The 25,260-nt window shown below is 54.3% G+C and overlaps 7 protein-coding genes across 7 annotated transcripts; 5 read left to right on the top strand and 2 right to left on the bottom strand.

The window, feature by feature from the left end:
- Positions 1-7: 7 nt before the first annotated feature.
- Positions 8-2,742, top strand: RPL3 (60S ribosomal protein uL3 RPL3). Its single transcript, XM_076639758.1, has 12 exons — positions 8-37; positions 101-110; positions 579-647; positions 760-871; positions 981-1,333; positions 1,442-1,523; positions 1,615-1,730; positions 1,839-1,989; positions 2,086-2,131; positions 2,239-2,344; positions 2,470-2,556; positions 2,656-2,742. The coding sequence occupies exons 1-12, from the start codon at positions 33-35 to the stop codon at positions 2,689-2,691; spliced, it is 1,173 nt and encodes a 390-aa protein (XP_076498367.1). The 5' UTR covers positions 8-32; the 3' UTR covers positions 2,692-2,742.
- A 346-nt stretch (positions 2,743-3,088) lies between these two features.
- Positions 3,089-12,195, top strand: SCC2 (cohesin-loading factor complex subunit SCC2). The gene is made up of 31 exons (XM_076637004.1): positions 3,089-3,333; positions 3,470-3,665; positions 4,036-5,138; positions 5,275-5,927; positions 6,022-6,121; positions 6,225-6,568; positions 6,640-6,740; positions 6,817-6,997; positions 7,064-7,140; positions 7,222-7,366; positions 7,442-7,642; positions 7,724-7,828; positions 7,904-8,130; positions 8,212-8,401; positions 8,475-8,621; positions 8,690-8,827; positions 8,895-9,044; positions 9,117-9,239; positions 9,310-9,420; positions 9,495-9,638; positions 9,728-9,821; positions 9,914-10,054; positions 10,128-10,159; positions 10,233-10,326; positions 10,419-10,604; positions 10,675-10,738; positions 10,815-10,944; positions 11,007-11,184; positions 11,261-11,436; positions 11,503-12,080; positions 12,151-12,195. The coding sequence occupies exons 1-30, from the start codon at positions 3,141-3,143 to the stop codon at positions 11,956-11,958; spliced, it is 6,180 nt and encodes a 2,059-aa protein (XP_076498368.1). The 5' UTR covers positions 3,089-3,140; the 3' UTR covers positions 11,959-12,080; positions 12,151-12,195.
- Positions 12,196-14,816: 2,621 nt separating this feature from the next.
- Positions 14,817-18,605, bottom strand: IKS1 (protein kinase IKS1). Its single transcript, XM_076639759.1, has 15 exons — positions 18,486-18,605; positions 18,156-18,378; positions 17,635-18,041; positions 17,423-17,506; positions 17,268-17,317; positions 17,114-17,156; positions 16,966-16,992; positions 16,555-16,867; positions 16,278-16,433; positions 16,108-16,201; positions 15,968-16,030; positions 15,864-15,894; positions 15,628-15,778; positions 15,320-15,550; positions 14,817-15,248 (listed from the first exon to the last, which is right to left on the bottom strand). The coding sequence occupies exons 1-15, from the start codon at positions 18,533-18,535 to the stop codon at positions 14,832-14,834; spliced, it is 2,340 nt and encodes a 779-aa protein (XP_076498369.1). The 5' UTR covers positions 18,536-18,605; the 3' UTR covers positions 14,817-14,831.
- Positions 18,606-18,963: 358 nt separating this feature from the next.
- Positions 18,964-21,580, bottom strand: BDY24DRAFT_384072 (NAD(P)/FAD-dependent oxidoreductase). Its single transcript, XM_076639760.1, has 11 exons — positions 21,499-21,580; positions 21,200-21,386; positions 21,117-21,135; positions 20,832-21,022; positions 20,610-20,740; positions 20,481-20,539; positions 20,160-20,411; positions 19,842-20,077; positions 19,569-19,728; positions 19,467-19,485; positions 18,964-19,400 (listed from the first exon to the last, which is right to left on the bottom strand). The coding sequence occupies exons 1-11, from the start codon at positions 21,550-21,552 to the stop codon at positions 19,050-19,052; spliced, it is 1,659 nt and encodes a 552-aa protein (XP_076498370.1). The 5' UTR covers positions 21,553-21,580; the 3' UTR covers positions 18,964-19,049.
- Positions 21,396-22,739, top strand: BDY24DRAFT_286825 (uncharacterized protein). Its single transcript, XM_076637007.1, has one exon. The coding sequence runs from the start codon at positions 21,623-21,625 to the stop codon at positions 22,457-22,459; it is 837 nt and encodes a 278-aa protein (XP_076498371.1). The 5' UTR covers positions 21,396-21,622; the 3' UTR covers positions 22,460-22,739.
- On the top strand, positions 22,688-23,788 carry BDY24DRAFT_286796 (uncharacterized protein). The gene has a single exon (XM_076637006.1). It carries the CDS (start codon positions 23,019-23,021, stop codon positions 23,679-23,681), a length of 663 nt encoding a protein of 220 aa, XP_076498372.1. The 5' UTR covers positions 22,688-23,018; the 3' UTR covers positions 23,682-23,788.
- A 52-nt stretch (positions 23,789-23,840) lies between these two features.
- On the top strand, positions 23,841-25,178 carry BDY24DRAFT_384080 (uncharacterized protein). The gene is made up of 4 exons (XM_076639761.1): positions 23,841-24,237; positions 24,323-24,429; positions 24,505-24,780; positions 24,876-25,178. Exons 1-4 carry the CDS (start codon positions 24,220-24,222, stop codon positions 25,111-25,113), a joined length of 639 nt encoding a protein of 212 aa, XP_076498373.1. The 5' UTR covers positions 23,841-24,219; the 3' UTR covers positions 25,114-25,178.
- The last annotated feature ends 82 nt before the right edge of the window (positions 25,179-25,260 follow it).

A 25,260-nucleotide genomic window follows, 5' to 3' on the forward strand; every position in this document is an offset into this window, starting at 1 on the left:
AGCCCGTACCTTCGACCTTCAAGACCGCCGCCATGTCGTACGTTCCCCTCTCCCTCTCCTCTTCAGGCTAGAACGAAGCTGACCTCTTATGTTTCCACAGTCACCGAAAGGTTCGTTTCAATCCATCCACTCTTCGTGCAGATATCGTCTAAAGAAGGGAAGGGAAGGAGGAGGGAGGAGGGAGGAGGGAAGAAAAGTGGGCGAGCTTGGAGGCTCTTTTGGAGACCTTTCAGGCTCGTTGGACGATTGGGAAACAGGGGAGGATGGACTACTGGTGGAGAGGATGGTCAGGGGAGGTTGAACTGGAGCACAAGGAGGTGTAGGAGAGGTGTAGAGGAAGGTGGGAGGACGTCTTCGCCAAAACTTCGACGCTCCTGGCCCTCCCCTCCTTCCCTTCTTCCTCGCCCTACACACCACCCCCCGACATCCTACCTCCTTGAGATTATTCACCTCGTCCCAACCCCCATTCCTATCCGATCACATTCATCAAAATCGCCCGTTGGAAGCGCTCAAAAGGACCAAGGAACGGAACGCTGACCTCGCTTCTTTCCCTTCCTTGCTTTCCTCCCCTTCTCCAGTACGAAGCCCCCCGACACGGATCCCTCGGTTTCCTTCCCAGGAAGCGATGCGTCAGAGGACGAGGAAAGGTTCGTCTTGAATCCTTACTTCATCTCTACGTCCAGAAACTCTTCTGGAGAGAGCTCAGTTTCGCTGACCTCGCTTTCGTTCCCTCCGTCCCTATGCGTTTGGTACATTCAGGTGAAGTCCTTCCCCAAGGACGACCCTAAGAAGCCCGTCCACCTCACCGCTACCCTCGGATACAAGGCTGGTATGACCCACGTTGTTAGGGATCTTGACCGACCTGGATCCAGTGAGTTCTTCCTTTCCTTTCCTCCCTCCTTACGAGCTTTCTCGACTCGTCCCTTCCTTTTCTGACCACCTCTCCTCCTCCTCCCCCTCCTTCTTCCCCTCCACTACAGAGATGCACAAGCGAGAGGTCGTCGAGGCCGTCACCGTCGTCGAGACCCCTCCCATGATCGTCGTCGGAGTCGTCGGTTACGTCGAGACTCCTCGAGGACTCCGATCCCTCACCACCGTCTGGGCCGAGCACCTTTCCGACGAGCTCAAGAGGAGGTTCTACAAGAACTGGTACCGATCCAAGAAGAAGGCCTTCACCAAGTACTCCAAGAAGCACGCCGAGTCCTCGGGAGCCGCCATCACCCGAGAGTTGGAGAGGATCAGAAAGTACTGCACCGTCGTTCGAGTTCTCGCCCACACCCAGATCCGAAAGACTGGTCTTGCCCAGAAGAAGGCTCACCTCATCGAGATCCAGGTTAGTCTCGGTTTCGTTTCGTTGATTGGGTTGGAGAGTTGATGGGATTTCGGTCGAGTCAAAGAACGCGTTGGCTGACTTCTCGTCTCGTCTCCTTTTCCCCTCCAGGTCAACGGAGGAACCGTCGCCGACAAGGTCGCTTTCGCCCAGGGCCACTTCGAGAAGCCCTTCGACATCAAGTCTGTCTTCGGTTCGTCTCTTCTTCCCTCTTTCTTTCCTCTTCGCGTCGTCTCCGTCGCTGACACGTCTCCCTCCCTCCCTCTTTTCTTTTCGCCTCACAGAGCAAGATGAGGTCATCGACGTCATTGGTATCACCAAGGGACACGGTTTCGAGGGAGTTACCGCTCGATGGGGAACCAAGAAGCTCCCAAGGAAGACCCACAAGGGTCTCCGAAAGGTGCGTCCTCCCTCCCTTCTCCCCCTCCTTCTCCCTTCTCCATTTTTTTCTCTCGCTTCGCTCGAGAACGACACATACTGACCTAGCCTTAATTGCTGTGATGTACAGGTCGCTTGTATTGGAGCTTGGCATCCTTCGAAGGTCATGTTCTCGGTCGCTCGAGCTGGACAGAACGGTTTCCACCACAGGACGGAGATGAACAAGAAGATCTACCGAATCGGATCCGGAGAGGACGCCAACAACGCTTCCACCGATGCTGGTGCGTTTTCCTCACTTTCCTTCATAAAACCGAAAAGAGACGTCGAACGAACGAAAACTGACTCCTTCCCTTCCTCTTCCTTCTTCGTTCGTTCAGACATCACCAAGAAGGACATCAACCCTATGGGAGGATTCCCTCACTAGTGCGTTTACTCTCTCTTTCTTTTCCACCCAAAACCCACTCACCTTCGTCCCGAAACCATTCCCTCGAAACTGACCCGGACCTTCGTTTTCCTTTTTCTTTTCACAGCGGTCTCGTCAAGAACGACTTCCTCATCCTCAAGGGATGTGTTACCGGAACCAAGAAGAGAGTCCTCACCCTTCGAAAGTCCCTCATGGTTCACACCTCGCGAACTGTGAGTGTTTTTTGTCTTTGTTCGGGGAAGACTACGACGCGTCACCTCCCCTCCCCTTCCTTCCCTCCCTCGACCCCCCACTGACTCCCCATTCTTTCCTACGTTGCATTGCTTGATTGTAACAGCACCTCGAGCGCGTACAACTTAAGTTCATCGACACTTCCTCCAAGATGGGACATGGAAAGTTCCAGACCCCAGCCGAGAAGGCTGCTGTACGTTCCTCTTCTCTTCTCCCCTCCACCCTCCCTCGCCTTCGTCTTCGAGAACCCACACTGATCCTTCTTTCTTCTTGTCTTGTTTGCTATATACAGTTCCTCGGACAGCTCAAGATCAAGGCTTCCGCTTAAATCTGAGGTGCTTAGGTTCGAGAAGAAGATATATGATTTCTCGCAACGCAATAGCTTTGGGTTGGGAAAGGAATGGAAAGCAGAGGATGAGCTGAGGCTTGTCTCCCGAGTCCATTGCTGTGGTATACAGACGTTTGAAGTGGTGGAGGCTTGGGAGGGAAGGTGAAGAGAGGGAGAGGAAGAGAGAGGGTGAGCGACGCGTTGTGAAACAACGTGGGCGTTTTCTCTTCGATAGAAACGAGTTTGTTCAAACAAAAAAACCTCGGAGTAGGACTCGTAAAAGGTCCTAGATATCTATACCCCGACCACCGAACCAAAGAAAAAGAGAAAAACACATCCCACTCGATTCCAAACTCCGCTCTTCCTCGAGCTCGCTTCTCCTCTCCTTCCCTTCCTCCAACCAACTCTCCCCCTTCTTTGGGCCTTCTCTTCCTCCTCTCTTTCCCAGCATGTCCCGCCCACCCAATCCACCGTCTCAAACGCCTCGCACCAACACCAGCAACAACGGAACAGCAGGAGCAGGAGGAGGACTCGAACGAGCTTGTTCCTCCTCCTCCTCCCCTCTAACCGAAACCATCTCGGACCCAGCTCGACTTCTGGCTGTTTATCCTTTGGGAGCTCCGTTCACTCCTTCTGCTCAGGGTGAGCATAGATCCCCTTTTTGATTCGTCGTCGAGGCTTGTCTTGGGGAGAAGAAGGAGGAGAAGAAGGAGGAGATGCTCGAGTCGAGTCGAGCTCAAGCTGACCTTCCTTTCGTTTCGTCTCGTTTTCTTCACAGTGGCTCGTCATCTCGCCTCTCTCACAGTCACCTCCCCCCATCCGTCTACGATGCTTCCCGACTGGCATACGAGGAGGGAGTATGACGATCAGCGGGAGCTGTTGAGTAGAGGCGGAGGAGGGTTGAACGAGGAGGAGAGAGGGTGGGTGGAGGGTCAGAGGGAGGGCGTAGAGAGGCTGCTGGCTGGGAATCAGAGGTGAGTTGAGAAGATTTCATTTTGGTTGGTGGTGCCGGTGGAACAGGGCAGGGAGAGGAAGGAGCAGAGGCTGCGAAAGGATTGGGAGGAGGGAGGAGGAGGACGGTGAGCTCGCCGGAAGAGAGCTGGGATGGGATGGGAGAGGAGAAGAGAAGCGTTGTTTTGGTTTGGAGAGGTTGGAAGGAGTGTATGCGCTTTGGTAGTAAGCAGTGACAAAGCTTTAGCAGAAGAAGAGGCGTGAAGAGCTTATTTGTTGAGCTCAGAGCATTCAGCTTCAGCTCCTCCTTCTCCGATTCCACCTCCTCCATCATCTCTCCTTCTTCTTTTCTGCCTTTCTGAAGCTAACTAGCTTCCGTCTTGATCTTCCCAGTTTCAACTCCTACCAACCAGCTCCTTCTCCGTACCCTTACCAACTCCCTCAAAGCTACATCGCCTCCTCCCTCCTTCAATCCCAACCTCTCCCTCCGTGGGCCTTCGAGCACTCCAACCCAGTCTACGCCTCTTCTTCAGCACCACCACCACCACTCCCTCCAGCACCCACCTTCTCTCCCGAAGACTCTTCCCAGTTCTTCGAAGACTTCATCGCCCAAACCCTCGCTTCCATCCCGGTCCAAGGCCAGCAGCAGTCGCAGCCTCAAACGAGTCGTTCAAGCAGTCGAGGAGGCAGCATGATCCCTAGTTCCTCTCCAGGAAACGGAGGTGGTGGATTCAGCAATACTTCGTCGTACGGTCAGAGAACTCCAAGTCGTCAGAACTCGTCGACCTCCCTCGGAGCGAGAATCTCAGCCCAACAACCTCCTCCTCCTCAACCTAACTTCCAACCCGTCGCATCTACTTCCTCATCAGCAGCACTCCGAAACTCAGCATCCAATTCGTCCCTTAAGAGGAAGGAACTTCATCTTCCAGATATCAACGATCCAGCAGCAGAGTCTCCGAACAAACGACTCGCAACTCCTTCCTCTCCCTTCGCCGACGCCTCAACAACCTCAACCTCCTCCAAACCAACCCATCAACGCACATCCGAAACCCCTACCCGTCGAACCCAGCTTCGAGGTTCCTCCTTTCAACCCAACAACGCCGTCGCAGGTCCCTCCCACACCGTCAGCGGCAACACAGACGTCTACGTCGAACTCCCAGCTCTCTCGCTTTCCCAACCCACTCCCTCGTCCTCCCCGCTCACCGAACTCGCTGGATCGACCGCTCCCCAGCAGCAGCATCCGAAGTCGGAACTGGACAACTTTGATAGTCCTGTGCAGTCGGAGTATGGGTCGGAGGAGGAGGAGGAAGAGCAGGAGGATGGGGATGAGTACATGCGGGAGGGACACGACGCGTCGGGTGGTGGGAAGAAGAAGGGCAAGGGGAAGGGGAGGGAGAGGAGAGGGAGTTTGAGTGTGACGCCGAGAGGGAGGGTGGGTGAGGAGAACGGTAGTTCGAGGAAGGTTGGTGGGGATACCGGAGGGAGGGATGAGAGAGGTGAGTCAGAAAGGGATTTCGAGACGCGTCGAGGAACGAGGTTTCGGATCGCTAACTCCTTCCCTTCCTTCTTTATCGTCCCTCCCTCTCTCAATTTGTCACCGATTACCTTCTCCTCGGCTCCCCCGACCCGTAGACGCCGCTGCCAAACTCAAAGAACTCTCCGAAAACATCCTTGAATCCCTCGACACCCTCCCGCACCCCGTCCCTCCCAACCACTTCTCCTCTGCACACCCCTACTTCTCTCGCCTCTCCTTCTCCTCCAACTCATCCAACACCCGCCCTTTACTCAACGCAGCAACGCTCAAGAAACTCACTCGACTCCTTGGAGTCGTCACCAAGAAGATCAACTCCTCGACCTCGTCGTCGTCGAACGGTGCGAGTGGGAGTGGCAGCGGAGAATGGTGGGGATCTTCCTTGGAAGAGGGAGATCCGGAGAGGTTGATGGCGCTGTTGAGAGGGAGTTTGGAGGAGGCGCAGGAGGTTGGGGAGGTTTGGGCATCCTCGGCTGCGGGAGGTGGTGGAGGAGGGACGACGGCTGAAGTTGGGAAGGCAGAGAAGGAGAAGGGAGGGAAGAAGAATGCCGAGAAGGGGAAAGGGAAAGCGAAGGAGGAGGAGGGAGGCGGGGATGTGGAGATGAAGGAGGAGGAGGAGGAAGGGAAGGCAGCGGGGAGAGGAGAGAACGTTGGGTTGGAGAGTGTAGAGACGATGATGGAGGTTGCGTTGGAGGCTGCTTTGGCGACGGATTGCTGCTTGGTGTTGTTGTCGAGTAAAGGGGTGCCGACGCATGTAAGTCGTTTCGTTCGAGGTCCGGTCTCTTCGACGCGTCTTTTCGACGCGGTTTCGCTGACTCGTTTCGTCTCGCTTCGTTCGAACCGAACAGCTCTACTCGGAGGAGATGATCCTTCTCTGTCTCGGAATTGTTAAGCAGCTTCTTTCGACGATCGTGTACCCTTACGTTGATGCTTTGGCGGATCAATCGAGTTCGTCGTCCTCTCTCTCTCTCTCTTGACTTTTTCTCTCTCTTGATCCCTCTACTCTTCGTTCTAACACCCTCTTCGCCCTCCCTCTCTCTTCCTTCCTCAGGCATCTCCTTCCCTCTCCTCACCGAACTCATCACCACAGCATCCACCAAAGCCTCCACCGCCCGCCTCAAACCTCTCTCGGAACTCTTCCAAACCCTCATCCTCGTCCTTCCTCACCTCCAAGAGCTCATTTCCTCCCCAGTCGTAGGAATGTCGGACGACATCGTCATTCAGATCGTCTACATCTCGATCGGACCGTTCTTCATTGCGGATCCTCAGTTGAGCGGGAAGGGAAGGTCGGAGAAAGCGGTGAAGGGGAAGACGGCGGACGCGGCGATGGGCGTGTTGGGAGGGAAGAGTGGACTGAGAGGGTTGAGGATGGCTGCGTTGGGGTTGTTGAGGACGGTGAGTTCAGGAGAGTTTGCGATCGAGCGAGGAGGAAGAAGGGGAACTGATGTAGGTTTTGGCGATTGCAGATCTTCGGTCGACACGAGAACCAGAGGTCGTGGATCGTTCAGGAGGTGCTGATGTCGCTCATCAAGCTGCCGGATATCAAGAAGAGTCAGAAGCAGTTCCAGTACGTCCAGCCTCATCTTCTCCTTCTCGTTTTGCTTCCTCTTCTTCTCTCGCTGACCTCTTCGCCGAATCAACAGACTTCGAGACGGTCGAGCCATCCACATCGTCTCTGCTCTTCTCCTCCAGCTCATCCAGTCGTGTACGCACGGAGTTCAAACCGAGGTTGAGAGGAGGAGAACGAAGGCTAGGTCTCAAATGATCATCGAAAAGAAGGACGAGGATGAGGATGCGATTCAGGCGGCTGAGTTGGAGAAGCAGGTGAGTTCACTCGACGCGTCGAAACGTCGTGCTTCCGGCTCACCCCTTTCTTCCTCTTTCACACAGGAGTCAATCATCTACACTTCAGGTCTGGAGGCTTCAACGAAGAGTGCGAAGTCCATCGCTATGTTCCTCGTTCAGTCGTGAGTCCCTCGATTCCGCCTTCGTCTCGTCGCCCAGTCCCGACCTGACCCCGATTCGTGTCGTACCTTCCTCTTTCCCAGGTCTGCCTCTGGAAAAGCTTCCAAGTCCAGCGAAGCAGACTACCGAGCCGTTCTCGACATGGTTCTCTCGGATCTCGTCGTCGTAGTCTACTCCCCCGAGTGGCCTGCTTCGGTCTTGCTCCTCGGCTGGTTCTGCAAGCTGATGGTTCGTCTCTCTCCCCTCCTCGTCCTTCCATCCCTTTCTTCGAAGCACCTCGCTGACTTCTGCTTCTGGATTCAGATTACCTCCCTCAACGACGAGAGATCCTCAGCGGAAGACAACGCTTCGAAGGCGATCGCTTTGGATCATCTGGGACTTATCGGAGCGAGACTCAGGACGGCTTCGGTTCAGACGACGGCTAGGGTTCAGAAGAGAGAAGGAGGAGGAGCTGGTGCTTCTGCTGCTGCTGCTGCTGTGAATAGTGCTGCGTCTCTTGCCGAGGTGAGTCTTGGGTCTCTTCGTTTTCGAACGCGTTCGGCTGCAACTGACTTTGCTTCTCTCTCGCCTTTCTTCCCTCTACAGATTGTGACGAGCTCAGATCTTCAAGGACTTCAACGGTTGATCTCGATGCAAGACGAGGTGCTTTCCTACCTCGACAAGCTCGCTTTAGAGGATCCTTCGATCACAGTTCGTTTCTCCCTCCTTCCCTCCTCCTAGACCTCTCCTTTCCTCGCTGACCTCTCCCTCGTCTTTTCTTCTCAGGGAACAACCGAGTACTCGGCCTGCATCTGGGGACAAGAACTCACCGCCGAAGTCTCGAAGATCGACACCGCCTCCCTCGCTTCCCCTCAGAAGAAGAAACCCTCGTCGTCTTCGTCGTCCGAAGAGGAGAACGCCCTGGTCGCTCGACGAGCCGTCGCTGCTGAACTGAGAACTGGGATCGAGGGTCTATGGAAGGACAGGAGGAGTGGGGATGTGTTCGGTGGAGAGTGAGTAGATCGTTCTCTGTCTCTCTGCTCTTCGAAGAAGCGAACTGAAGGCTGATCGTCTTTCGTCTCTCTCCTTTCCAGGTCGACGGAAGCGAGCGAGATCGACGCCATCTCGGAAGAACTCAACTGCACCCGAGCTCTTAACAGAGCTTTCGATCCCATCCTCAACGCTGTTCTTTGTGCTTTGGACTCGTCGTCGGTCACCTTTAGGACGAAGGCCCTGAGAGCTCTGGGTCACATCGTTACGAGCGACGCGACTGTTTTGAGTCATGTTCGTTCTCCTTTTCTCCTTCATCTCTCCATTCGACCGCTTGACTGACTCTCGTTCTCTTTCTCAACCGCAGGCCAGCGTTCGACGAACCATCGAGAACCGACTCAACGACAGTTCGCCAGCCGTTCGAGACGCTGCCATCGAGCTTCTGGGTCGCTACCTCACTCAGCAACCTGCTCTCGTCGACGATTACTATGCTAGGATCAGTGAGAGGATCAACGTGAGTTCCTCCTTCACTCGAGTACGCTTTCGATCAGGTCTGACGAGCTTCGATTTTGCTTTCAACAGGACTCTGGCCTCGCCGTTCGAAAGAGAGTCGTCAAGCTCCTCAGGACGATCTACCTCGCCTCTTCCAACATCCCTCGCAAGGTCGACATCTGTGTCAAGCTCTTCCAGAGGTCGGAGGATGAGGACGAGGGCATCAAAGTGAGTTAATCTCGTCCCAACCTCGATCTCGAATTCACTGACTGACTTCGTCGGTCTCTCCTTCCAGGATCTCGCCGTTCGAACCGTCGAGGAGCTCTGGTTCGCCGATGCCTCCGAATCCACTTCCTCGGACTCCAACGAACGGACTGCCATCGTGATGGGAGTCGCAGGATGCTTCAGAGATCGTCAGAACCCGCTCGAGTTGTTCCTTCGTCAGGCGAGTCACGTCTTCTCTCTCTCGACATCTCTACCCTTCTCTGACCTTTCTCTCGCCCTTTAAATTGCACAGATCGTCGACGAGAAGTCCAAGGTCAAGGATGGGAAGGTCGCTTCGTCGATTCTTCAGCACTACCGAGAACTCTGCGACGCGCTCATCGACAAGCTCATCGACGCTCAGGACAGGCCAGATCTCGTGAGTCTTCCATTGCTGCCTTCCTCCCGTTTCGCCTCATCCTGACTGTGTCCAATCGTCTTCAATTCAGAATGTCAACCACTGCATCAAAGCGATCTACCACCTCAGCGTCGCCTACCCTTCCGCCGTCTCGAGCAGCAAGGCCGAGATCCTGCTTCCCTACCTTCGAAGTCCGACGAACGTGAGTCGATTCTTCCTCTTATCACCCCTCTCCTTCGATTCGTCGTCTGACTGCTGCTCCTTCATTCGTTCCAGCCCGAGGAACAAGCCAACACGAGCTTCCTTCTTAAGATCTTCGCTACTTGCGTCGTCAAGATGCCAAAGACGGCTTCGAATTTCGCTCGAGAACTGGAACAGAAGCTTCTTCTCATGGTCAACAAGGCGTCCGGTGGTGCTGCTGTGAGTTCATGTTTTTTTACTCAAAGGGACGGGCTTGTGAACGAATCTCGATCTGACCTTCTTCTTCCTCTTGCTTCGTTGCTTCGCAGGGACTACAAGAGTCGGTTGCGTGCCTCTGCGCTGTCGTGAACAACCTCACTCAGAACTACGATCGTCTCGTCAAGACTCTCGGGGGTTGTGTTGGTGAGTTCGAGCAACTCGATTCTCGCCTTTCCTCGTCTCGTCTTTCGACTCGACTCTGACTCGTTCTCCTTCTTCTCTCTCCCGCGTCTCAGGCAAGCTCGAGCAAGTACGATCATCATTCAAGCAAACTGGGAAGCTTCCTCAAGAGCAGAAGGTCATCGCTCTCTATCTCTACATCACTGGACTCCTCGGAGAACACTGCGATTTCGACGAAGTCAGTGCGACGAACGGAGGTGAGTCGAGCGTTTCTCCCTTTCTCGAAGATCGCATCGATTCTGAAGACTTCGTTTATTTCTCATTTCACAGCCATGGCCATTCAGATCAAGCAGATCACGAATGTGAGTCTCTTTTCAGTCGTTTTCTTCGTCGAAGTAATCGGACTGACTTGCCTTCGTTTGTTTCCTCTTCCAGGAATACGTCTCCGACTACATTTTCGACCTCCTCTGCGCCTTCAGGGAGATGCCAGCTATCCCTGCCGTTCGAAAAGCTGCTCTCCAGTCGATGGGTGAGCTTACCTCGATATCTACGGGACGACGAGACGCGTCTTCGTTTTCTGCGCTGACCTTCGCCTCATTGCCTCCTTCTTTCTTCCTCCAGGCTTCCTCTTCCGAGCTTATCCGACCCTCATGATGCACGAAACAAGCCTCAAAATCATGGACGACGTTCTCGACGGAAACGATCTCGAAACCCAAGCTGTTCTGCTCGGAATCATCCAGGACTTCCTCATCGCCGAGTCGGTCAAGTCTGGGACGAACGATAAGAAGACGGATGCGGAGAAGGAACGTGAGTAGATCTGTCTTTCTCTTCCTTGATCGCAGAGATCAGGACTGACCTTGTTGTTGGTTGGAAACAGTCCTGAAGGGGAAGGTCAACATGGTCGAGCTGATCGGAGACACCGACAACTACGCCGAATCGAAGTGAGTTCGAGCGTCGTTCGTGCTTCTTTCTTCTCGAGGAGCTGACTTCCCTTTCTCGTCTTCTTCTACCTTGCAGTGTCAGCACCTCGATCGTTCAACGTTATCTTCTTCGAATCCTCGACGCCGCTCTTCATCCCGAGACTCAGAACATCTCCGTCGAGATCCTCACCTTCACCGTCAAGCAAGGCCTTGCTCATCCGATTCAGGCGAGTTCAGTCTCCAGTATTATTCCTTCAGACTCGAACCTAACTCCTTCCTCTTCTTACAGTCCGCACCGATCATGATCGCTCTCGAAACCAGCGCCGACCCAACCATCGTCTCTCGAGCCTTCGCCATCCACAGCATCCTCCACCACAAGCACGGATCCATCATCAACACTCGATTCAGTGAGACTGCTCGAGTCTGCTTCGACTACCAGAGCAAGATCGATACCAACGCTGTTCGAGGTGAGTCGTCTCGTCGTCCTTCCGCCTCGTTCCTCTCCTTCGATCTGACGCGTCTTTCTTCCCTCTTTCCTCAAAGGCTTCCGTCCAACGATCGTCAACACCTCCGTCGAGCCAGTCCCTGTGGCTCATCTGCATCTCTGGTACAGTCTCATCCGAGAGAAGAGACCCCTTCGACGGGACTTCCTCAAGATCCTCGTTCGATCCTTCGATGTCGATGCGGCCGATTCCTCGTCTCGAACTTCGATTTCTCGAGTGAGTCCTTCTTCCTCCTCCCTTCTTCTGAACTTTTTAACTGAACCGTTGGCCTCTATGTCACAGAACGACGTGGACTTCTGTCGCTTCCTCGCCGACAACCTCGCCACCTTCGACTACAGGACTCAGGAGGAGGTTCTCGTCGTTTTGGATCGTCTCACTGCCATCGTTGCCGTCTCGGGAAGCCACCTCTTCGACATCCTGTCGTCGTTCAAGGTTCCAGAGGATCGATCGGATCAGCCCATCGCTGGAGAAGTGTTTGAGATCCGAGTGGGAGCATCGATGAGGGCTTCGATGGCTGAGGACGAGGGAAGTGAGGACGAGGAGATGGTGAGTTCGAGTCTTCTCGTCTCTTTTCCCTTCCTCCTTCGAAACCTTCTCACTTTCTTTTTTCCTGCGTTCAACTTACAGGACGAAGAGGAGACCAAGCCTATCGACGTGAACTCTCCGAGCAAACGGAACTTGCCCAAAGCTCGTTCGTCCTTCTCTTGCTTCCTCCGCCTTCGTTTCGACCGAACCTGACGCGTTCTCTTCCGTCTCGCAGAACCCTTCAAGGCCGAGACTCTCGCCAACGTCTCCATCATCCTTTCTCTCGTCCTCGCCCTCAAGGAACATCTCAAGTTGCTCTACAACCTCCCCGAAGCGTCCGTCTCCTCTTAGCCTCTCTCCCCGTTCAACGCCGAGACTGACCTCCCTTCTCCTTCCCTTGTTCAGTAAATGCCGCAAGTTCTCTCTCACGGCCAAGAAGAGTGCTCTCGGAGACAAGGCTGCCGTTCGACAACCCTCAGCGCAACTCGAACTCGATCTCAGCGGAATCCCGAGTGCTCTCGTTTCGATTCAGACGATCGGAGAACTGGCTACCCAGGTCAAGGCTGTGAGTTCCTTATTTTCCTTCGCTTCTTTTCCATCCTCTCTCGATTCTGATCGTGGCTCTCTTTTGTTTCCGAGCAGTTCCTGGATCTCGTCGAGGGTACGACGTTCGCCCCAGAGCCCGAGGGCGACGATGATTGATTTGCTTCGTTCTTCCTTCCTTCTCTCGTTCGTTCTTCTCCTTCATCCTTGCCTTCTCATCACCCACATCTTTCTTTGCATACTTAGCTTCCAGGTCATCTGTACGCTTCTAGCCTTCTGCCCTTCGCTTCTCTTCCTCGTTGTTGTACTTTGAACGACTCATGACACTTCCCTGCGACGCGTCTCCCTCTTCTCGTCTTTCCTTAATCGCAAGCGCTAAGACATCTCATCTGGATCTCCCCTGTACACTTCGTGTAGCTCAAAACCACTGACTCCAATACAACTGCTCCAACCATTTCCTTTCACCGCGCTGGAAACCTTCGATCGAGCCGAAACGGGCAAGGGAAATCGGATTCACGTCGACGCGTCTGCCTTCCCTCCTCGCTTCGACTCATTCCTCAAAAACACATCACGACAATCGTATCAAGATCTCCCTTGTAGAAAAATCTAACCTCAGACCCACTGGCTCCGAAACAACTTCTCCGGTGCTTCACCCAAGACTCATTCCTCCACCTCTCGACCTAACTCTCCTCCCACTTCTTTCTCTTCTCCAGAAGCGCCTCCCAGTACTCTTTCAGCTCGAGTCGACGCTGTCTTGACCTCTCCTCGATTTCGGGGAACCTCTGCATCTGCGGCTGCTCAAAGACAGGGTCCAGAGGAAGAAACGCGGCGGAGGGATCGAAGTTCTTGCTGAGCTTGTAGTTCTTGAGTTCTTCGGCTTCTGTGGGTGAGGAAGAAAGGGAGGAAGGAAAGGGAGAGTCAGTAAGAATGAACAAAGATAAAGAGACTTCAAAACAACATGCTAGAGCGGACTGACCTCGAGCTCGAAAGTGCGCTTCTGCCTCGGCTTCGATCTCCTCGAACGTCTGGAATCGATCCTGTCTTTTGAAGGGTCCCATCTGTTGTGCAGGTTGATGAATGGAGCTGGATGGAGGGACGGCAGGGAACGAGGAAGGGAGAGGTCGAGGGGTGGGAGGAGGACGGGGCGTGGGAGGAGGGGAAGCGAGGTGGGACATTCTTCTGGGAGACTAGGAAGCAAGGTCAGCACGACGATCGAGCCGAGATGGTAGAGAGGTGCGAAGGTGGTTACTCACGAGAGGGAGGGTACAAAAGGGAGAGGAGAGGAGAGAGGGAAGAGGTCGTGGTGGTTGAAAGTTGAAGAGGAAGGCGACGATTTCCTCCCGTTTTGATTCACCTCTTCTTTCGCCTCGGCAGGCACGCGTCGAAAGGAATCGGCCTGACCCTCGCTTTGATTTTCTTTTCTGAATTTCACTTCCCTCCCTTCTTCTCCTTCCAGCTCCCACTACGTCCCTTCCCTCCCTTTCTTGAACCTCACTTTCTCCCTCTCTTCAACTCTTCCCTTCCCGTATCTTATCGAATGAACAACTCGGCCGAGGATACTCCGCGTCAGAACGGGTTCGTAGGCCTTCCTTTCTCTTTCTTCTTCCTCCTTTGTTGACCAAGCGAAAAGCTCACTATTCCTCATTCCTCCCTTCCTCTCGTGCTCTGTTCTCTCAGGAACCACCTCGGATCCTCAGCCAACCTCACGCCAGGTTCGGTTCCTTTCCTCGAAGAGTCCAACCCGTTGTCGCTCCTCGAGCTCCTCTCTGGCTTCCCGTCCCCTCCTGCCTCTTCCGTTCCTTCGTTCGAGCTCGCGTTCTGACTTTGTTCTCTCCCTTTCTGAATCTCAGGTCATCCACAGCAGTACCATCATAATCGTCAGTCCACTGTATCTTCCCCAGTGAAACCCTTTGCAGGCGGAGGAAGCCTGATTTCCTCCCTCCCGTCCGCTTCACAACAGCTCAACAGCTCGTCTTTCACCCGTCTTCGTACAAAACTCCCCGACCTAATTCCTACTTCTACCATCGAGGATATGATTTCTTCGATAACCCTCCCGCTGGGGGCACTTGGAATGGCCAATACGGAGCTGCTAACGCGTGGAGGGGAGGAGGAGCTGGAAGTTTGGGAGCGGGAGCGGGAGGAGGAAGCTTTGGTTGGAGGTTTGACTTCGACGACGACGAACACTAACACGCTCGGTCATCCCTCTCTCCTACTGGTTTCGCTCGCTCTCAATTATCGAACTAATCGAATATACACGTTTCACTCTTTCTCAACGCGTGAGGTCTTCGAAAAGGAAGGATCCTCTTGAGGTCGTCGGAAGGAAAAGACGACGACGCGTCGAGCTCTTCGTTCAATCGTTGGCTCGTTTCTTGAACGTTCTGGTTTCACCCTACCGATCAGGCTTCCCATCAAGTCCAAACTGAAGGTAAGTAGCAGTCTCATGAGATCGTAAAAGTCCAAGTCCTCGAGTAAATAGAAACGCAAACGCAAATCGACGGCGTCCTGATCTCGCCTGTCCCTCCCTCCCTCCCTCTCTCACCTTGCTACTGCCTCCCCCACCCCAACCCCCACCTTTCGCCAAACCCATATTCACCGAACGCAACCATCAACACCAAATGCCCAATCCCCAACCCCATCGTCTCCCAATCCCAATCGCATCCTCTTCCTCTTCCTCCCCTCTCGCCTCGTCCTCTCCCCGCCAGCGCGAGCGCCAGCACCGCAACCTGCAGCCCCAAGCTGGGAGCTCTCGGCAAGAACACGTAAAGCGAAAGGAACTTCGCCAGGACGAGGAGGGAAGGGAGGTGTCGGAGCAGGAGGAGAACGAGAGGGTGGGGAGGGCGTCGGTAAGGTGGTGGGAGGAGGATTCGAGATTTGGAGGGCGCGAGGAGAGGGCGAGTTGGGATGGGTAAGGGTGGGAGGTTGGTGAAAGGGACGAGAGGAGAGAGGGGTTGAGCGGGAGTCTGAAAACAACGAAACCGAGGATCAGTTCGAGTGAGGGGAGCAAGGGAAGGACGCGTCCGGAAAGACTCACCTCCGTCCTCACACTATCGAAACTCCCTTCACTCGCTGTCCTACTCAGACTCCTCAATCCAAACCCACCATCTTCCTCTTCTTGCTCCCTAAAGATGCCCGTTGCTAGGTTGGGAGGTTCCTGCTGCTGAAGAGGACCGAAAGGATGAGGGACGAAGGGAGCGAGTCGTTTCGAGGGATCGGGTTCGGTGTCGGGTTCGTCGTAGTATTCTGGGAAGTGGAAGGCGTCGTCCTGAGATTTGAACGGAGAAAGAAGAGTCGACAGGTCAGCTCGCTCGAGACAACGGAAAGGACGTGATGGAGACCCACTTTCATCCCCGACTGCAAGATCGTCAAAACCTGTTCGCACGACGGTCGTTTCCTCGGATCGACGTTGAGGAGACCACTGAGGATGTGAAGGAGTTCTCGAGGCAGACCTCGCCGTTGGAAGGAGGCGATGAGAGCTGGGGTGGGGTGGAAGCTGGGAGGTCGAGGAAGGGAGGAAGCTCGGACGCGTCAGTTTAGGTCGACGGGAATGATAGATGTGATTCGGAGAGGAGACGTACCCTGGATAAGCTTTGATATCCGATGCGAGTACTGCGCATGAAGCGAGGGAGAGAGGGGGGTCAGCGAAGAAAGAAAGAAAGAAGGACGCGTCTTCAAAACTCACAATCGAAGTCCTCGATCTGCGAGTAGGGAAGCTTGAAGAAGAGGAGCTTGTAGAGCACCATACCTGATTCAGTTGGAAACCGACCAACTTTACGTCAGCTTCGTCGTCTTCAAACGAAGGAAAGCGAGACCGCAACGAACCGAGCGACCAAAGATCCCCTTCCCTCCCCAGTTCCATCAACCGTCCCTCCCGATCAACCATCAAGCTCTCAGGAGCACAGTACTCCATCGTTCCCTGTGACAAAACAAACCCGAACATGGATCAGCCGAGTCTTCACGGGGAAGAAGGAACAGGCGAAACGAAAACGAACCGTGTTCCCCGACCTCCCCTCCCTTCCACCCCCATAAACGACCGCTCTCGACGTCCCGAAATCCGAGATGAGAGCTCGAGGGATCAGATCTCCTTCCTCTTGATGCAGGAGGACGTTGGAGCATTTGAGATCAAGGTGAAGGATGCCGTGGTCGTGCTGTGACGAAACGAGACGAACGAGTCAGGTTTCGGACGCGACGTGAAACGAATCTCGACAAGGTCGAGGGTTGGTTTTAGAGGACAGAACTGGCAAAAACTACTGAAGAGACGAAACTCACCAGATATCCCAACCCCTTCACAATCCCTCCAAACACACCCTCCACCTCCTCCCTCCCGAGCAACCTCACCGCCCTCCTCTCACCCCCTCCTCCTCCGTTCTTCCCAGTCCCGAACATCCCACCGCTCTTCCCACCACCCGCCACCACACCCTTTGAGCTTCTCCTCGCTCGGATAGCAGCCTTCGCCTCCTCGGGAGAGAGCTCAGCAAGATGGAACGCGTCGAGAGGAGCGTCGCCGGTGGTAGGAGAAGGGAGGGTTCGGGTGAGGATGAAATCTTCGAGAGAGCCAGAGGAGGCAAACTGCATTAGGATGCTGGAGCAGGGGAAAAGAACGGGGGGAGGTCAGCTTGATGAGAGAGAGAGAGAGAGAGGAGGGAAGGCAGAGGGAAAGAGGAGAGAAGAAGGACGCACTGGAGAGCTTGGACTTTGGGACCGAAGCTGTAAAAAGTTGATGAGGAGAGAGCAGGAGCGAAGGTGTCAGATTTGAAGGAACGTCGAGAAGTCGGCGGACGAGAGGGAGTGGACGCGTCGTCGACGAGGAAGAAGGAGGAGAACGAACCTCGAGAACCTTGTTCTTTCGATCCAGGCGTGATGGTAGGTGACTTTCGGAACCGTTTGAAGAAGACGAGAAACGTTAGTTCGAGGCGGACGAGGTAAACAGCGAGACCGAAGGAAGACGCGTCGTCTTTGAAACGAGCTCGAGAAAAACGTACCGATGTTCTCGTGCCGTAAGGTTTGGAGAAGCTGAACTTCTCGTAGTACTCTAATAGGCCAAGCCAAGCGGGGAAGTGCAGAGGTCAGCTGGTGGGAAAGAGACAAGGGAGGAAAGCGCGTCGACGAGGAAGTCAGAGCGGGATTCAGTACGAACTTGATTAGATAATCGTGCGACTCTCCAACAGCGACCTTCTTGACAGCGTACAATCCTAGGGGTTGATTGTCGAGGAGGTGCTGACTGAAGTTAAGCAAAACACAGAAGGGAAGAGGAAAAGAAAAGCGATGTGAGCTCGAGCTCAACCCTGCGACGCGATTCTTCAAACCCCAATCTTCCAGCCTCACAACCAGATATACTTCGGGACTGACCAAAGAAACACCGTCCCCTGAGCACCCATCCCCAGCCTTCCTTCCTCCTTGAAGAAGCGTTCGTAATACCCATCTGCTCCGTTCTGACCCAACCCTCCCTCCTCCTCCTCCAGTTCCTCCTCGACGACTCTCTCAGCCCTCCTCGACCTCCTCTTCCGCCCACCTCCATTCCCGTTCCCATTCAATCTCGCCGACGAAGAAGAAGGAGCCGCAGAAGGGATGGGCTCGTCCGATTCGTACTCGTCCACGAAAGCTGAAGACGCTGGTGAGCTTCGAAAGAGGGTTCTCGAAGAGGAAGAAGCTCTCCTCGGACGAGGAGTTGAGACGGGAGTGTTGGCTTGGGATAAGATGGAGAAGTACCGGGCGGTGGGTTGGGTGTAAGGGTACGAGGAGGGCGAAGGGGAGGGCTGAGGAAGGGACAGTGGGAGGGAGGGAGATGGAGGGCGTCAGCTGATGAGGAAGGTTGAGCTTCGAGTATGCTGCCTCAGAAGCCTGATAGGAAAAGTTTTCACTCTACGCACAATGTTGATCCCTCCTTCTGCATCCGCCATAGGTCTCTTGCAGTAAGGACACAGGCTCTCTTCTACTTCGTCCTCGTCGTCTTGAGTCGTCTCTCCTCCATCCGTTGATTCTCCTCCTTCGGGTAGACTTCGAGGCGTGGAAGGACCTGAAGGGAAAGGATGAGGAAGAACCGTAAGAGCATGGGAAGGTGGGTTGTACAGGACAAGAGAGGTGGGAGTGTGGCTGAAGAAGGACAAGAGAGGGAAGGGAAGGAAGGACGAGGAAGATGGTGAGCTCGGATGTTTCGAGAGAAGCGAGCGATGGACGGACCACAGAGGAGATATACTCACAGGACCGTTTGCCAGTCTCCAGCAGGGATGAGGAGCGTCCCTCGAGACATTGTGTGTTGATTCGTTTCGATTGAGAGAGTGGGAGTGGGAGCGGGAGGGAAGGGCCTTGATGGTTGGAAGGGAAGATCGGATGAGCTCGGCTCGAAGCTCGAGAGTTCGTTTGGCATTTTTTTGATGCCTCGCCATTTTGATGCTCCCTCAGAAGTCGTTCTAAGAAACCGCTTCCAGTCTGCTCACATCTCGTCTGAGATCGAGTCTGAAAAAATCTCTCCACGAGCTGACTTCGCACTTCAAGGTTACTTAACCTTTTCTTCCCTCCCTCCCTCGCCCATCTTGGCCTCGTTCTTCGCATCTCGGATACTACGAAGCACCGACGCTAGGAACTATAAGATACGAGCTGAACGCAGCAGCAAACTGGAAAGTCAAGCGAGAGCGTAACGCTGATACGAGCCTGAAAGACGACGCGTCGCCGTTCTAACTTGATCTCTGTCTTTGATCGTTGAAGAAAGTTTGAAAGCTCGAATCGCATCTATAGGTATAATTCATACAACGATCGCCCTCAAATCAGCAAATCAAACACCCCCACCCACCCTTCTCCTCTTCCTTCTTTCCCAACATGCTCTTCGACGCTCTCCCCATCGTCTCTCCCTTCTCTCCCTTCTCCGCACCACCAACTACGCCCACACTCCCGTCGAGCTTCTTCTTCGCATAAACCCTTATCCTCTCCTCCCCGTCCTCTCCAACAGCGCTAATCATCACCTCCTCCAGCCCTTCCCTCTCCGCCTTCCGCTCAGCCTCTTGGACGCGTTCGAGGCGTTCGGCGGTGATCTCGAAGGAGCGAGGGAGGAGGGAGTCGTCCCATGATCCGGTTTGGAGGGTTTGGGAGAGGGCACGGGCACAGGAGAAGATTCGAGACTGGCGGGGAGCAGGAGAAAGGTCAGGTTGAGGGAGAGAGAGAGGGCAGAGGGCGGAGACACGAACCATTCCATGCCCTTCGAAGCTACAAAGTCGAGAAACGAGAAGGAAATAAATGGCCAGTAAGTCTGGGGAAGAAGATGAAGACTGATGCGGAAGAGAGCTCACCCAGCGGAAACGAAGAGACCTGGCGACGAGGGAACCTCTCCGACGAGAGGGAGATAATCCTTGACGGAGGTGAGGATCCCGGTCCAGACTCGAGTGAGACCTTCTCCGTAACCTTCCTCTCCCCAGTTGACGAAGTTGGTCTTGCAGTAGTCGGCGAGAACTGGAGGAAGCAAAGGAAAAGAAGGGAAGTCGGGACGCGTCAGTTCGAAATCTGACTCGACTTCGCTTCATCCTCTTCGCCTTCCTCCCAATCTCCAGACACCATCGACTCACGTTTGGTCCACTCCTCTCCAACCTGACTATCATTTACCGTCTCCCTCTCCTCGTCCTTCGCTCTCCCATCTCTCACGAGGTCGTCCCATCCTCCTCCAAGAATGATCCCACCGCTCAATCGAGACTGGACCAGATAGTATCCTCCCGTCATGTTGTATGTGTGCTTGAGGGACTGAGCTCCAGAGTACGAAGGAGGAGGAGTGATGAGAGCGCACTGAGCGAGTCGAGGTCGGATGCTGAAGACGAGAGAACGATTTAACGCGGAGGGTCAGCTCTCTTCGATTCTGGAGTTCAATCGAGGAAACAAAGGTAGTTCACTGTGATTGAATGGCTTCGCTCTCAGGGAAGAAGTTCTTCGTGTGAGCGTTGGTAGCGAGAACGAGTCGACCAGCGACGATTTCTCCCTTTGAGGTTTTGATCGTCCAGGTCTTGGGTTTGAATTTCTCGCTGAGGAAGGAGGAAGAGGAGGGAGTTTGAGAGAATGAAGAGATGGGAGTCCAGGAGTGGATGGAGAAGTCGGAAGTTGTTGAGGCGAGGGCAAGAGTCGCAAGAGCGGTACAGAGTTTGTGGCTAAACGAAACGCGACGAAGGTCAGGTTTCTTCGAGGTGAACTTAGAGGGAAAAGGGAGAAAGACGTACGAGTGAACACTTCCAGCTGGTCGAAGATGGCAAGAGGCGATCCCTTGATGACGAGAGACCTGGAAGAAGATCGAGAGAGTCAGTTCAGACGACGACGCGTCGCAAAAGCGTGTTCGACTTGAAACTCACCTTGATTGCCTCGTCAGCATCAGCGATGAAGCTCGTATCTCCGTTCCCCTTAAGTCCCAAATCCCTCCTAGCACTCAGCCAATCCTCGTACATCTCCTTCCTCTTCTGGAGCTTGTCCTTCACCGAGTGAGCTGCTCGACGACAAGTTTCGAACGAAGCGGTCAGTGAGGTATCTTCCTCTCCCGTCACGCTGCTTCAGAGGAAAGGAGAGGAAGTACTTACTCTCGCAAAGATGACCTCTCCAGAAATCTACAGTCTCAGCGATCCCCTCCTTCTCGATGATCTCCGAGATGATCTCGAGGTTGTCTCGCTCCGCCTGGATGATTCTGGCGGCTTCGTCTCGAGAAACTCCAGCTCCTGTTGGAAGAGGAGCTTGAAGACCATGGAACGACTTGTAGGTAGCAGGTCCCACGCTGAAAGACGGGAGAGGAAGAAAAGTGAGCTCTTCTCTCGTCGGCGTCGGCGATCTCCTGCGACGACAGTTCGAGGGCGAAAGGAAGAACTCACTGTCCACCGTTTCTACCAGCTAAGAAACCAAAAGGATCACAACATCAGTAAAGACTATCGTGAGGCAGATATCTCCAACTCACTAGCACCACTAGCTATATCCTTCGCCTCAAGCAGAACGACCTTCTTCCCCTCCCCTTCTCCTCCCGGTCTCGTCAAGAAGTAGGCCAGCGCGCACCCCATCATCCCTCCTCCAACAATCACAATGTCGGCTTCTTTAGGCAGAGGAGTGTCCTTGTTGATGAGGTAGAGGGAGGAAGGCCCTTTGTTCTGCGAGCGAGCGAGCAAGAAGGAAGGAACGCCCGTGTGAGCTCGACTTTTGTCCTCTCTTTCTTCCTCTCAGTTGGCTCAAATCCGAGGTAGAAAACGGAGAAGGACTCACTGTTGCCTGCCAGTGAGAGCACGTTGAAATGAAGGGTTGAGGGAAGGTGGACATGCTTTCGAGGAGCTGAGACGAGGTGGGAGTTTGAGGGGAGACGGAAGAGAGCAAGATCGACCCGTAGGAGATGTCCGTCGCCAGATCTGCTTCCGCTTTTCTTGCATCGATAACATCGATAGAAAAGCGTGACAGGGAGGTTCGCGCGCAAATCTTCTCCACTCGATGTTGGCTCAAAACAAATCTGCCTCCGAAATTACCCCCCAACAAGCTCTTCAGCCTCGTCGCCCCTTCTCTCCTCGAACTCTCACCTAAACATCTCGCATCTCGCATCTCCTTCCCTCCCCTCCCTCCTCCCTCCACCATATCAAACTACCTCCTCCCCCTCTCCCTCCTGATGACGTCTCAATCTCAAACTGTCCAAAACTCCTTCCTGGACCAGCTCATCGGCTCCACTGTCCACTCCATCCGCTCCTCCCTCACCCAACCCATCCAACTCCTCACCTCCCAACCTTCCTCTCCAACCCAACTCGCCCTTCTCCTCCCTCTCCTCGCCTCTACAGCTCAGCTCACCTTCTCAGCAGCCGAGTTCCTCGCCATTCGACCTCTGGTAGGCGACAACTCGACGGCGTACTCGTCTTCAAAGGCGAGAGGAGGAGGTTCAGGAGGAGAGAAGGAGGAAGTCTTCCAACCTCGAGCGATTCAGAAGTGGTGGGAAGGGTTCTGGATCCCCGGGTTGGGAGTGGTGGTTGGTCTGGGAGCCCTGAGTGTAGGAGGAGGGATCAGAGGGTCGATGATGAGGAGCAGAGGAGGAGGCAGAGCGAGAGGGTGGTACCTCGTTGGAAGCTGTTTCGCTTTGGGACATTTCGGGTTTGGACCTAAGGTGAGTCACTCTGCTCCACGTGCTGAGAGGGTTTTGAAGGTCTGGTTCGTCCAGAGAGGAGGGAGAAAGAGCGAGGGCTGTTGAAGGGAGGAAGGAGCGAGCTCGAGCTCAACCACCTCCTCCTTCCTTCCTGCCTCGTCCCTCCTCCGTTTGCTCCTCCCTTGTTCGAAACCCGTACATAAGCTAACTCCAAACTTCGTTTACATTACAGGTCGCCCAAATCATCAAAACCATCCTCAAAGGTCCTCCGAAACACGCTCGTTCCAACACGCAAGCCTGGCTGGAAGTCCATGCCTCTCGGACGGTTCTGGCGGACATTCCTGCCTTCCTTTGCTTCTTGTTGGCGGTGATGTCCTAGAAGGCGTTGAGGGGATGTGGTTTACGATCTTTACGAGTTTGTTTGCGGTATGTAGAGCAGATTTCGAGAAAGAAAGACGCGACGCGAGTGATCTTTGATCTTTCTGTCCCTCTATCGTCGCGAGATTGGGAACTCAGCTCTCTGACTCCTTCGTTCTTCTCAGAAAGTTCACCATCAGCATGAGCTTGTCGGAATCAAACCCCAACTTCGTAATATTTTCGACGTCAAGCAAGGACGGCAAGGAAAAGACCGGAGGGAGGGCTGACCCTGTTGACCCAAACGACCATGACCTCTCGTCGTCGTCTTCCTCTCTCCGAACCACCACGACTCCTCTATCGAAGCATGTCTACTAGACGCTCCTTCCCACCAGCAGCAGCACCGAATCCTTCCTCTTCTTCTTCTCCTCCAACAGAACGTGTGATCCCTCGACTCCCTCTCCTCTCGTTCCTCCCTCCTCCTCCTCGCTCTTCTTCGCTCTCCCTCCCTCTCCCTCCCGTCCCCGACATCTCTCCTATACCAGGTTACACGCATACAACCCACTTCCTCCCCTCCGCTTACCCTCGAACGTTCTACGATTCTACTTCCCCTCCAGCATCGAAACCAGCGAGCGAGATCTGGAAACCGGTCGATCCGATCTCGTCCGGGGAGAGTCGAGCAGAGAGGATGAAGAGGGTGAATAAAGAGATTGACGAGTTGACTAGTGCGAACGAAGATGGGAAGGCGAGGTTGGTGCAGGAAGGAGAGAGAGTGGGGGTGAGGCTGGAGCAGGTCGTGGAGAGGTTCGTGAAGGAGAGGAGGAACTTGAAGGGAGGAGAAAAGAAGAAGGAGGTGACGTTGATTTTGGTGAGTTTTTCGTTAGTTTTTGATCTCTTTTTTTGGGAAGAACATGCACTCATCTTTCACGTCTTCTTTGTTGTCCGTAGGGCCACGCGAACGGACTACCAGTAGAGGTGAGAGAGCAGCTTTCGGTCTCCTCCTTTCTTGAGCTCGAGCTCACCTCTTCTTTCCTTCCCTCCGATTCTGCCCTTCGTCGTCCCTTTTCCCAGGACTGGCACTTCCCTCTTCGAACAGCTACCTCCCTGCTCGCTTCCGAGTCCTCTTCTCTCCCTTTCGAAGTCGTCGAGATCTGGTGCGCTTTAGTTTCGCTCGACTCGCTATCCTTTCAGTCCTCCCTCCGAAGCTCACCTCGTCTTCTTCGATTCGTTTCGCTTCCTCCTCCAGGCTCCTCACCACCCCTCTCACCCACCCTTCTCACGGACCAACGTACATCTGGACCGACCACGCTCGAGATTTCACCTCGTTCATCCTTCACTACCTTCCTCTCGTCCCTTCTTCCTCCTCTCTGCCCGACGTGCTCGAGCGGAGAGACGAAGCAGCAAGGAGGGAAGGCATCGTCAGCGTTGGACACTCGTTCTCGGGGACGTCGTTCCTTCTGGCTGAGTTGGAGCATGGGAGGAAAGGCGGAGAGTCGTTGGGTGAAGGTTTAATGGTCGTGGACCCGATGGTGACTCTCTTTCTTCTTTCTTTCCCTTCTTTCTTTCCGCTCAAGACGCGTCTGACTCGCAAAGCCCCTCCTATTTCCATTCCAGATCATCGATCCTCGCTCAGCTTACTTCCAGCTAACTGGCTCAAGACCTGGAGCTCCCAGTGGGCTAACGAGAGGTGCGGTTGGACGACCTGACGTTTGGCCTTCTCTGTACGTTCGAACGCGTCGCTACCCCTTCCCTTCTTCGAACTCCCACCGACCGCTCTTCCATCTCCTCTCTAACAGCTCCTCCATCAAACCCACGCTCCTCAAGTCTCCTTTCTTCCAAGCCTTCCACCCAACCCAACTCGATTCCTACATCCAGCACGGTTTCATCCTCCTCAACCCTTCCGATCCCACCGACCTTCGAGCAACGCTCGCGTTCCCTCGATGGGCTGAAGCGTTGATATTTACGAAAGGATATCCGTTGGGGGAAGTCTGGGATCGGTTGGAATTTGGAGGCGAGAAGGTGGGTAAGGGTGGGAAGGAGGTGAGGTGGGTGTTCCCAGGGATCGGACAGCTGTGAGTTTAGAGCTCGTTATCTCTCAGATTTCGAGATGAAGATTCCGAGTATGGACTGACGCACCCGTCTCCTTGCTCTCTCTCTGTTCTATCAGATCCGGACCCGATTCAGACCATCAACGAATCTCTCACTTCCTTTCCGATCCACCTCCTCCCACATCCGACGTCCCTCTCGCACTGAAGCCCACCAAATCCTCAAACGTGATCGTGGAGGGTGCTGGACATCTAGTAGTGCAGGAACGACCCGTAGAAATGGGAGAGGTGCTGACGGACTTCTTGGTGGATTTGTTCGGAGAGCGAGACGCGTCGAAGGGGAGGGAGGCGAAGCTTTGATCTAGAGACGTGCACGTGTAGATTCTCAGTCGAAGGACGCCTTATATATGTGGTAATTAACGACACGGTGCTCGATTCTTTCTAGGAAGGGCCTTTCTTCTCGTCGACTCGGAGCGGAAGACAGCGCGTCGAGTTTTGCGAGTCGCT

The sequence above is a fragment of the Mrakia frigida genome (assembly GCF_051309035.1).
Source record: "Mrakia frigida strain ATCC 22029 unplaced genomic scaffold BDY24scaffold_9, whole genome shotgun sequence".
Lineage (NCBI taxonomy): Eukaryota > Fungi > Basidiomycota > Tremellomycetes > Cystofilobasidiales > Mrakiaceae > Mrakia > Mrakia frigida.

Bases quoted from the DNA above. Each gene is read 5' to 3' on its own strand.
- IKS1 (XM_076639759.1), bottom strand. From the start codon at position 18,535: ATGTCTCGAGGGACGCTCCTCATCCCTGCTGGAGACTGGCAAACGGTC. The intron at 16,434-16,554 runs GTGAGTTTCGTC...GTTTCGTCACAG, and splicing joins TGAAGGGGTTGGGATATCTG to CACGACCACGGCATCCTTCA. The intron at 15,895-15,967 runs GTGAGTTTTGAA...CTTCATGCGCAG, and splicing joins GCAGATCGAGGACTTCGATT to TACTCGCATCGGATATCAAA.
- BDY24DRAFT_286825 (XM_076637007.1), top strand. From the start codon at position 21,623: ATGTCCGTCGCCAGATCTGCTTCCGCTTTTCTTGCATCGATAACATCG.
- SCC2 (XM_076637004.1), top strand. From the start codon at position 3,141: ATGTCCCGCCCACCCAATCCACCGTCTCAAACGCCTCGCACCAACACC. The intron at 10,945-11,006 runs GCGAGTTCAGTC...CTCTTCTTACAG, and splicing joins GCCTTGCTCATCCGATTCAG to TCCGCACCGATCATGATCGC. The intron at 11,185-11,260 runs GTGAGTCGTCTC...CTTTCCTCAAAG, and splicing joins CGATACCAACGCTGTTCGAG to GCTTCCGTCCAACGATCGTC.
- BDY24DRAFT_384080 (XM_076639761.1), top strand. The intron at 24,430-24,504 runs GTACGTTCGAAC...CCTCTCTAACAG, and splicing joins CCTGACGTTTGGCCTTCTCT to CTCCTCCATCAAACCCACGC. The intron at 24,781-24,875 runs GTGAGTTTAGAG...CTGTTCTATCAG, and splicing joins TTCCCAGGGATCGGACAGCT to ATCCGGACCCGATTCAGACC.
- BDY24DRAFT_384072 (XM_076639760.1), bottom strand. From the start codon at position 21,552: ATGTCCACCTTCCCTCAACCCTTCATTTCAACGTGCTCTCACTGGCAG. The intron at 20,412-20,480 runs GTACGTCTTTCT...CGTTTCGTTTAG, and splicing joins CCAGCTGGAAGTGTTCACTC to CCACAAACTCTGTACCGCTC. The intron at 20,078-20,159 runs GTGAACTACCTT...TCTCGTCTTCAG, and splicing joins AGCGAAGCCATTCAATCACA to CATCCGACCTCGACTCGCTC.
- RPL3 (XM_076639758.1), top strand. The intron at 1,334-1,441 runs GTTAGTCTCGGT...TTTCCCCTCCAG, and splicing joins CTCACCTCATCGAGATCCAG to GTCAACGGAGGAACCGTCGC. The intron at 1,524-1,614 runs GTTCGTCTCTTC...TTCGCCTCACAG, and splicing joins CGACATCAAGTCTGTCTTCG to AGCAAGATGAGGTCATCGAC.
- BDY24DRAFT_286796 (XM_076637006.1), top strand. From the start codon at position 23,019: ATGACCTCTCGTCGTCGTCTTCCTCTCTCCGAACCACCACGACTCCTC.